The sequence below is a fragment of the Solanum stenotomum genome, chromosome 5 (assembly GCF_019186545.1).
Source record: "Solanum stenotomum isolate F172 chromosome 5, ASM1918654v1, whole genome shotgun sequence".
NCBI lineage: Eukaryota > Viridiplantae > Streptophyta > Magnoliopsida > Solanales > Solanaceae > Solanum > Solanum stenotomum.
In genome coordinates this window covers 25,403,689-25,415,049 of record NC_064286.1, presented here as the reverse complement: position 1 = coordinate 25,415,049, position 11,361 = coordinate 25,403,689, and the positions used below count along the sequence as shown (strand labels likewise).

Below are 11,361 nucleotides of genomic sequence, written 5' to 3'. Positions count from 1 at the left end.
CAATATAAAGAAGCTAAATCATTAGCCGATAGAAAAAAAAGAATTCCAGTTAATGATTTTTGATATTAATGTTAATGAATCGGTATGGGCTTCTAACATGGTTCAAGGAACATTAGATCCTTCTAACTCTGGTGGTCCACTAACACAACGTAAATATAATAAGGAAAGAGATTGCGAAAATTTAGCTAAAATGGTTTCTGTTTGTGGTTTGCCTTATAGTTTTCCTTTACATCCCGATTTTATTGAATATATTCAACAAACTTATAATCCTACTTATAGAGGTTTTTCAAGAAATACTGTTAAATCTGATGTTTTTGTATATCAAGGTAAACATTGTCAATATCTTCGTTGTATATTTAGCATATTAGATTGTAGAGTGTCTATAACTTCGGACATGCCCCCGAATCCCGGCCAAGGCGTCCCCCTGTCCCGTCCCGTCCCCTAGTCCCCGTCCCCATCCCCTTGCCAGCCCTATTCTGAACTGAGAAAAATGTTCAACCTAATACACTTTCTAATTGTTTTAGTCACCCTTATGTTTTGTAGGTATAGTGGCACGTGATGGTATAGTTGGGTTGTACAGGGGTTTTGTTCCCAATGCACTGAAAACTCTCCCTAATAGCAGGTGCAGTTTTCTCATTCCTATTGCCTTTTTAGGGTCTCTCTTTATGTTTTTTCTTCCTTTTTCTGTTCATTTTTAACTTAGTTTCTTTTGTGGATCTTGGCATAATAAATTGATTGATATAGTCAGGCTTTCAAATTTTAAATTTCATGATTGGCCAAGTCTTATGCTATGTTTGCTTAAGAAACTGCTTGAAGAAATACTCATTGCCATCTGCAACATATTAATATTGTTGATTCATCGTCTAAGAGCATCATTTTTTTCTCCATGAGATGCCAACCAATCTGTCTCGAGCTAGGTTCACCTATATATTTTTAGACCAATTATAAATCCAGAGACTTCACTTGGACTATCATATTTGTGTTGCAAAATAAAAAAGTACTATATATGCCCTGATGACTTTCTTTCTTCTCATCGGGATTACTATTGTTACCATGTACAGTCAGTGGCGGATCTATGAAGGGTTGTGGGGGTGCCACGCCACCCCTGAACTTCGACGGAAACTCTATATATATATATATATATATATATATATTTATATAAATATAAAGCGTGTCACCCACAGAACAAAATTGGCTTGTGGTGCCACGGTAGGAGGACAACTTTAGAAGGTTGATGTTGCGGGTTCGAATCCTATTTGGCACCCACGAACTCTAAATCCTGGATCCGCCACTGTGTACAGTTAGCATCCTAAACTAACATATGATTCTTTGTTTGTCTTCATTTTCTGGTACAGACAGCATTAGGCTTACTACTTTTGACACTGTGAAGCGTTTGCTCGCAACAAGTGATCAGGAAGAGTTCCAGAAAATTATGGAGGAAAACAGCAGGCAAAATTTCTAGCTACTGCACCAAGTAGATCTGATTCGATGGAGATAATTGATCTCGTCATTTTGAAGCAACGAGCAAGAAACTTAGCTGCCAGTACTATAGTATATTACCTAGAGCTCCATTTTGTAAAACCAGGTTTAGTTGCCAGAATAGTAGTTAGGTTGTGGCAATATCCCTGTTATTTTTTGCTCATTTGAATGTATAATTACTTCATTCATTTCTGTATTCTCATGTGTGTACTACTATAGTTGAAGCAACTTGCAGTCTCCTTTATCCTTCTTTTATTTCCACATTGTAATGGCAAAAAAAAATTAGTCAAAGTTCAAACATAAGAAAATGCTACTTTGCTCAATTATTAATTAAAAAAGGGTAAATGGTTAAATATGCCTCTAAACTATTCGAAAAGGTCTAAATATACCCTCCGTTTAAAATTTGGCTCACTCGTGCCCTTGCCGTCCAACTTTTCGTCTAGATATGCCCTTATGGGCGTTAGTTGGTCTGCTGAATATATCCAGCTTATTTTCCATTTCTTTAAATGTCACATGGAATTGCCATGTCATTTTGACTTTACCACATGACATTTATATGACAATGGAAAGAGATTAATTATGCCCCTAAAAAATTCGAATCCATAATCACCTAATCCGACCCATAAATCAACCCCCTTTTTAAAGAAACTACCCAACCCGTTTTCAACAATTTTCTTTAATTTTTTTTTCAATAAATCTCGAAAATGAGTAATTGATTAATAAAAAATAGGAAAAATGAAAAAAAAATATAAAACTAACGCCAAATATTCACAAATAAATATTGTAACCTTAAATTCAACAATTTCAACAATTTTTTTTAAAAAATATTTCCGGTAAATCCCGAAAATGAGTAATTGATTAATAAAAAATATGAAAAATATATAAAATTAACGCCAAAAAATCACAAATAAATATAGTAACCTTAAATTAAAAATTTTTAACAATTTTTATTAATTTTTATTTTTTTTGGCAAATCCCGAAAATGAGTAATTTATTAATAAAATATAGGAAAAACATGAAAAAAATATAAAATTTACGACAAAAATTCACAAATAAATAGAGTAACCTTAAATTCAACATTTTCGGGATTTACTGAAATTTTTTTAAAAAAAAATTGTTGAAATTGTTGAATTTAAGGTTACTCTATTTATTTGTGAATTTTTGGCGTAAATTTTATATATTTTTTTCATATCTTTCCTATTTTTATTACAAAATTACTCATTTTCGGGATTTGCCAAAAAAAATAAAAATTTAAAAAAATTGTTGAAATTTTTGAATTTAAGGATACTATATTTATTTGTGATTTTTTGGCGTTAATTTCATATTTTTCATATTTTTTACTAATTAATTACTCATTTTCGGGATTTACCGAAAAAAATTAAAAAATTGTTGAATTTAAGGTTACAATATTTATTTGTGAATTTTTGGCGTTAGTTTTATATTTTTTTTTCATATTTTCCCTATTTTTTATTAATCAATTACTCATTTTTGGGATTTACCGAAAAAAATAAAAATTTAAACAAAATTGTTGAAAACAGGTCGGGTAGTTTATTTAAAAGGGGGGTTGATTTATGGGTCGGATTAGGTGTTTATGAGTTCAAATTTTTTAGGAGCATAATTGATCTCTTTCCATTTTCATATAAATGCAATGTGGGTAAAGTCAAAATGACATGACAATTCCATGTGACATTTAAAGAAATGAAAATTGAGCTGGATATGTCCAGCAGGCCAACTAACACCCATAAGGGCATAGCTAGACGAAAAGTTGGACGGCGAAGGCACGAGTGAGCCAAACTTTAAACGGAGGGTATATCTAGATCTTTTCGAATAGTTTAAGGGCATATTTGTCCCTTTATCCATTAAAAAATAATGATAAGTGAAGATGTTATACATAAGGTTGAAAAGATGAAGTCTTATGGTGTTGTGTGATAAAATGAAAGGTAAGTTATATAGAATAATTATTAGGCCAACAATACTATATTGGAGTGTCGAACCGACACAAGTACATGATATCTCAAAGACGTGGATGCTAAGAACTAAGAAGGATGTGTGTGTATTATATAACTAGACGAGTGTTTGAAAGGTTGAAGTAGCACATATAGAGGATAAAATAATCGAAGTAGTTTGAGATATTTTAGTCATGTCCTACATCGTCACAAGATGCATCATGTAAATATGAAACCATGACAAGTGAATTATGTTAGGTAGATCTAACATCACTTAGAAGAGAGTTGTATTAAACAACCTACCATTTCTTGGAATTCATCAAGGCTTAATTAGTGAAAGATAAAGTAAATGAAAGGAATATATACGTAAATGATATTGTTATAAATATTGCAGACTTTAATCTTTGTACTAATCAATATTGCAGATCTCGACCATCAACAATGACACCATATTAGCTCATTAGCATTGGGTTTAATAATAAAACAACAGATAGTAGCACAACATGAATTGTTTTCTATATATAGAAAAACAATTCTTTAATCAACAACTTAAGTTCCTCAAAAGTACATCACACAACTTTTCTATTTATATTCCAAAACATATCTTCAAGCTCGTAAAAAGTTGAGAAAAGAGTCCCTTTTGCACTATCACTGTTGATAAATTTTAGAAGTATGAGTTATTAGAAAGCAGAGAAGTCAAGAAGAATATTGGTAGAAGAACATTTTCATTGATATCTTCAGATTACATTTATAAGACTAGAATGAAAAATAGAAAGTAGTAAATCCACGACTAGCATATTCCTAACTCACTAACTTACTCCTAATTAATAGGAATAGATAGCTAACAACTAATTGACTAAGTCTTATCTAATATAAAACAGTAAAAGTAAAATTAACTGCAGTTGAAAAAGCAAATTCCTAACATTCCTCCTTGCTTTGGAAACTGCAAACTCCATTTTTCTGTTTGAGAAGCTGAAACTTGCTGACTGGTAAAGGCTTAGTGAATATATTAGCCAATTGTTCTTCTGTCTTGCAGTAGACAAGAGTTATATCTCCATCTTTTTGCACTTCTCTCAAGAAAAAGAACTTGATTTTGAAGTGCTTAGTTCTTCCATGAAACACAGGATTATGAGATATAGCTATTGCTGCTTCATTGTCCACAAACACTTTGATACTTCCAGTCGGTTCCATATGCAAATCAACCAGAATTTCCTTCAGCCACAATGCTTGATTTACTGCTGCTGCAGCTGCCATAAACTCAGCTTCGACAATAGATTGAGCTACAATATCTTATTTCTTACAACTCCATGAGAAAATTCCAGAACCAAGACTAAAACAATACCCTGAAGTACTCTTTGAATCATCCCCGGAACCGCCCCAATCACTGTCGGAATACCCACAAAGCTTCATAGGTTGACTCTTCTGAAACTTGACTTCATAGGTGATGGTTCCTTTGAGTATCGCAAAACTCTTTGGCTGCCTGCAAATGTACTTCACTAGGACAATGCATGAATCTTGATAAAACACTTACAACATACAATATATCGGGACTTGTTATTGTAACATACATTAAACACCCAATGAAACTTCTGAAGTATGTCTCATCCACCTTTTCAGTTTCATCATCTTTACTTAGTTTCTCTTTTTGGTTCATGGGAGTACTAATCTCTTTGCAATTTTCCATTTTGAATTTCTTGAGAATTTCCTTTGCGTACTTTTTCTGGCAAACGAACAACTCATCTTTTCCTTGTGCAATCTCCATTCCAAGGAAATATGTCATAAGACCAAGATCAGACATTTCAAAATGTTGCATCATATCTTGCTTGAACTCATCAATTAGCTTTTCACTGCTCCTTGTAATCAAAAGGTCATCCACATAAAGAGAAACAACAAGAATCTCAATGCTATTATGTTTAACATACAATGTGAATTCTGAAAGACTCTTTTCAAAATCGAGATCGAGCAAATAATCATCTATTTGACTATACCAAGCTCTTGGTGCCTGTTTTAATCCATAAAGAGCTTTATGTAGTCGATAGACTTTATCTTCCTCTTTCCATCTATAACAAACCCTTCAGGTTGCTCAACATAAATTTCTTCTTCAAGAATGCCATTAAAAAATGCTGATTTGACATTCATTTGATGCATTTTCCAGCCACGTTGTGCAGAAACAGTTATAAGCAATCTGATCGTGTCAAGCCTAGCAACTGTAGCAAAAGTAAGTGTCAGAATAATCTAGAGAAAAAATCTACGCATAACCCTTAACTACAAGCCTTGCTTTATGCTTGTTGATTGAACCATCAACATTTAGCTTGGTTCGGAACACCCACTTTACCCCAATTACTTTTTTGCCTTGAGGTTTGTCAACAAGCTGCCACATATCATTTTTTCCGATCATAAACAACTCCTTCTCCATTGCATTTCTCCACATGGGGTCTTTGAGAGCATCTTTAGGGTTAGCAGGTTCATGAATAGCAACATTGCATCTCATATATATTAGAGAGCAATCGAGTTCCCCTAACTGGTGGATCATCATCCCTTTCATTTAACCACGAGCGTGTTTTCGGGACGAAATTCCTTGAGTCATCCCAATCTCAATTTTCATTCTCCATGAAGTGGACATCTCGACATCTCTGCTGATAACTATCTTCTCACTTTCAGGTTGAAAGTTTTTGTACGCTTTTGAAACACTACTGTACCCAATAAAAATGTACGGGGCAGCCTTCTTATCTAGTTTATCCCGTTTGACCTGAGGTACATAGGTAAAACAAACACAACCAAACACTTTAAGAAAATGCAGTGGAGGCTTGTATCCATACCATGCTTCAAAAGGAGTTTAATCTTTCACAACTTTTGAGGGAAGTCAATTTTGTAGGAACTCAGCTGTATTTGCTGCCTCTGCCCAAAACATCTTTGGCAAATTCTTTGTGCAACATACATCTTGCCATCTCTATGATAAATCTGTTTCATCTCTCACTAGTCTACTTTGTTTTCCAAATTGACATGCTCTATAATTTTTAGAACTCATTCCCAGTTTAGAAAGGTTCTCAACTATCACCAATTCTTGCATTTTGAGAAGCTCTTGATAATGATAGTGTCCGAGTCTCTTATGCCATAACTCGGAAGCATTTTCTCTTGCCGAATACACCACTTGTTCTTCCTCCAATGGATTTAATGAGAAACTTTTGCCTCTCATTTTTACTTTAAACAAGTCATGTCCTGAGGCTTCCTTGATCAAGCAATGTTTATCTTTGAAAGCTTTTTCTAACAATTGACCAACACTTAACAAGTTCTGATCTAAATCTGGTACATAAAGAACATCGAAAATTGCTTTAGTACTTGATTGTGTTTCAATTGTAATAGTTCCCATTCCTTTTTCCGGAATATAACCGCCATGACCTATTCTACTTTTGTAACTCTAGTAGGTTTCAATTCTTTAAAGAGCTCTTTGTCATGAGTCATATGGTTTGTGCATCTGCTATCAATCATCTAAGCCTAAATTGAAACATTGCTTGCAAAACACGATGCCACAAATAGTTGATCCTCTTCCTGTTCATTAATAACCTGGGCGATTGCATCTTGCTGCTGCAATTTATTCTTGCAGATAATTGCTTCATGCCCAAGTTGGTTTCACTTACTGCATTTAGCATCCATCCTTTTCTAACACTTAAACGGCGTGTGCCCATTCTTTCCACAATGCTTACAAGGAGGATAGTTTCCTTTAAAGCTACCTGCTTTGCTTTTTCTTGTTGTAACGAGCTGCTTCTTTTCCATTTGTTAGCTGGTTCTTCTTGTTGTTTTTCTTTTTGTATCTTCCACTCTCTTCATGTTTGGCCGCCAATTCTCCCTCTCTAATTTCATCTTCTCTCATAACCCTTCTTTGTTCTTGAGCTTGCAAGGAATTCAATAATTTCGCCAAAGTGATTTTTGACAGATCCTTGGTGTTCTCCAAAGTGGTAATGGTGGCTTCAAATCTTTCAGGTACAGTAACCAGAATCTTTTCAACAATACACGAGTATTTAAACTCAGAACCAAGTAATCTTACTCTGTTTGCTATGATCATAAGCCTGTCAGAGTATTCTTTGATGGTTTTCGATTCTTTTATCTTCTGTAACTCAAAGTCTCTAATGAGATTCAGCACTTGCAGACCTTTGATACGATCATCTCCTTCATATTCTGCCTTGAGATAATCCCAGATGGCTTTTGCTGATTTTAGAGACATGATATGAGTGAAAATTGTTGAAGAGACTGTCGAAAAAAGACACACCTTTGCCTTAGATTTTCTGGTTTACTTGTCCTTGTGATTTTTGAGTTGAGCCATTGTTGGGTTTCCGGGTAGCGGAAGAACTTCATAGTCTTCCTCGATTGCCTCTCAAAGATCTAAAGCTTCGAGATTATAAGCTTCCATCCTCACTGCCCACATGTGAAAATTTTCACCATTGAAGATAGGAGGTGCCATTGCTGAGAAACTTGAGCTTTCTTCCATTTTTAATCTTTTGCTGTTTCTGGTTGTGGTGCTTGAGTCACTTGAAACAATCACTCACAGAAATACCCACAGATCCCGCAAGATAAAAAAGTTCTAGATACGAATTGTTGGTAAATTTTAGAAGTATGAGTTACTAGAAAGCAGAGTAGTCAAGCAGAATATTGGTAGAACATTTTTATTGATGTCTTCAGATTACATTTATAAGATTGGAATGAAAAACAGAAAGTAGTAAACCCACGACTCGTGTATTCCTAACTCACTAACTTACTCCTAAATAATAGGAATAGATGACTAACAACTAATTGACTAAGTCTTATCTAATATAAAGTAGTAAAAGTAAAATTAACTGCAGTTGAAAAAACAAATTCCTAACAATCACCATCCCTCCACTGAATGATTGGATGGTATTGTCCAGATACTCTTCTTCCAGGCAATTTTTGCAGAAAGTAGATGAAAAGAGCTGAAGGAAGAGTCTCTACGACCATATAGTATATCATTTTTAAAATAGGATGGTCCAAACCACGATCATCACGATGAAAACACGATAACACAGCCACAAAACATCTAACAGAGAAACATGTGAAACATATAGTACTCACATATCCAAGCTCAATAAGCTTCTTTCTCCCCCCTCTCCATTCAACAGAATATCGCCATACCATGACAAATAATCTCCCACCATAGATTAAAATACTCAAAACTGCAATAAACGGTATAACTGCTACAAATATCTTCCTAATGAACAACAATTTCACTAGTACTACTGCGTCATTGTCATTCATCTCGATACAAATCCATATACAACCCTGAATCAAGTATATTACACAAGTTATCGAAATATACCAAATTTTGAGCTTACTCGTAGGAAAACTTCGAATTTTGTAGAATACATCAGCCCAAAACCAAACAAGGTGGGTAAATGTTGTAAAGAAAAACAACCCTTGTAGGTCTAAAATCGTGTGAGTCATAAGCACGTTTGAATGTAACATAAAAAATTTATTATGTAATCCAAATACGATTGCACCAACACCATTTGCAACAAAATTCATCATATGAAACATTTTTTGTGTTGACCAACCATATAAAGGTATCCTTAAATGGATCCTTATTACTTGAATTAGCGCGATAATTAAAACAAGGGAATACAAAGCACAAAGAGTGAAGAAAATTCCATGTTGCCATTGAATGGACTTGTTGATATCATACCACCAGTTGGTCACTCCAATCGGGAACGACTCAAGTAGTAAACTCATCATTAATTTCCACCAATTGATGATGTCAATTGGGGACGAATCAAGTAGTAACTTCATCATTAATTTTAATTTTAATTTTCAATGTTATTAATGTGGAGATTGGTATGTAGGGTTTAGTTTATATAAAGGGTTGTGCTAACGGTCGATTCCAACTTGAAAAAAGATTTATAAATCTACTTCTAATGTTAAAAGGATTTATCATGTACCTCTCTTTTAAACAAGGCAAATAATTTGCGGGCTTTATATAAAATATTTATGGCAAAACAATTTAATTATACAACTTAAATAAAAATATTTACATTATTTGTTTAATAGTAGTTTGTCAGGAAAAGAATAATATAACTTTAAATTTCAAACAATATAATATAAAAAAAATATTTTATCTTTAATGCCACGTTTTTGTAATGATAAAAAATTATGACATGTATAATATTATACATTTTAAATAATTCACATTTATTTGTCATGATGTATTTAAATCACAAATTTCAAAAAGTAATATTTTTTGAGGAACTTTCACATATAGCCACTAAAAAGTAGCCTAATTACCCTCCATAGCTATAGTTTGATAATTACAATTCGTAGCTACATGTTATGGGGAAGAGAGAGACGAGTGAGACTGGGAGATAGAGGAGAGAGGCGAGTGAGAGAGGGCAAAGAGTGGGAGAGAGGTGAATTGTATTTGTATATATATCGGTTAGATAATTGTATATTATACATATGTGTTTGTATATATAGAAAGTGAGATTGGGAGAGGGAGGAGAGAGGCGAGCGAGATTGGGAGAGGGAGGAGTGAGCGAGATTGGGAGAGGGAGGAGAGAGGCGAGCGAGAGAGGGTAGAGAGTGGGAGAGAGGTGAATTGTGTATGTATATCGGTTAGATAATTGTATTTTTATAGATATGCATTTGTATATATGGCAAGCGAGATTGAGAGAGGAAGGAGAGAAGCGAGCAAGATTGGGAGAGGGAGGAGAGAGGTGAGCGAGAGAGGGCAGAGAGTGGGAGAGAGGTGAATTGTATATGTATATCGGTTAGATAATTGTATATTATACATATGTATTTGTATATTCTGGCGAATTATACATATACAAACGTGCTAATTATACAAACTCGAAGTCAGCCCACATAATGAATGTATAATGTTAGTCGCGAGCGGTAATTATAGCAAACTATAGCTATGATGAGTAATTAAATAGTATAACTTTTATTAACCGCGTAATTTTCCCATATTTTTTTTGCAATTAGATTATCTCATAGAAATTAAAACAAATTATGTAATAATCATATGAGAAAAAAAGTAATATACTAGCATTAAAAGACTACTAATAACAATATTTGAGTATTTCTACTTATTTGACTCCTCGCCAAACAACACAACTTGTTTCCAATTCTTTTTTGGATTAAAAATTTATGTAATACAAACATTTTTTTTGCAAGTGTATCACTAAGCATGCATGAAGTACAATACGGGTTCAGACTCTCCTGTGTCCGCTCGTTTACAATTCAATAGAGTTGTGCATTAATCGGTTCATTTCGATTTTACTTATTATCAATTTTTGATTTTTGAATATGCTAAATCAATAACCAAATCAAATAAGATTTTTTTTTAATCAATAATACATTCTCCACTACTCAAGGCAAGAAGGGCGGAAGCTTTTCTATCTCATTGCACAAAAAGAGGCTGAGATGACGAAGTGGATGCGTCAATTAATTTCCTCCAACTTCTTACTCGATTTTTGATTTATTAATTTTTTGTCTTTAACGGTTTAAATTTTGATTTAATCAATAAGAAAATACTCATAAAATAAATATATGACTTTTCCAACAATTTATTAGCGCGAAAGGACAATAATGTGACTTTACATAATGCTCATAAAATAGAAACAATAGTAACTAACATGAAAAGAACTATATAAGTGCAACACAACGAGAGTTTTGTTTTTATTAAGAAATCCTTTATTGATAGGAGAGAATATATATAACCAATCTGAGTAAATCGTGGAAGGTAAAAGATTTAGAGAAAAAAAAGGAACAACAGAAAATCGTGGAGCACTAATGATACGTTTTTAAGAAAATAATATTAAAACCTAACTTTGAAAAAAACTATTGCTACTTAGGCGCAAAAAAAAACTACTGCTATATAGTGATAATTAAGGTACTTAATTTGTATACTTAAATTTTTTTTCCAATAAAAAAC

General features: G+C 33.4%; 2 protein-coding genes across 2 annotated transcripts; both read right to left on the bottom strand.

Annotated features, from left to right (window-relative positions):
* Positions 1–7,152: 7,152 nt before the first annotated feature.
* LOC125863810 (uncharacterized) lies at positions 7,153–7,647 on the bottom strand. The gene has a single exon (XM_049543806.1). It carries the CDS (start codon positions 7,645–7,647, stop codon positions 7,153–7,155), a length of 495 nt encoding a protein of 164 aa, XP_049399763.1.
* A 632-nt stretch (positions 7,648–8,279) lies between these two features.
* On the bottom strand, positions 8,280–9,164 carry LOC125863809 (tobamovirus multiplication protein 1-like). The gene has a single exon (XM_049543804.1). The coding sequence runs from the start codon at positions 9,162–9,164 to the stop codon at positions 8,280–8,282; it is 885 nt and encodes a 294-aa protein (XP_049399761.1).
* Between the last annotated feature and the right edge of the window lie 2,197 nt (positions 9,165–11,361).

Excerpts from the sequence above, each read along its gene's own strand:
- LOC125863809 (XM_049543804.1), bottom strand. The coding sequence starts at position 9,164 with ATGAGTTTACTACTTGAGTCGTTCCCGATTGGAGTGACCAACTGGTGG.
- LOC125863810 (XM_049543806.1), bottom strand. The coding sequence starts at position 7,647 with ATGTCTCTAAAATCAGCAAAAGCCATCTGGGATTATCTCAAGGCAGAA.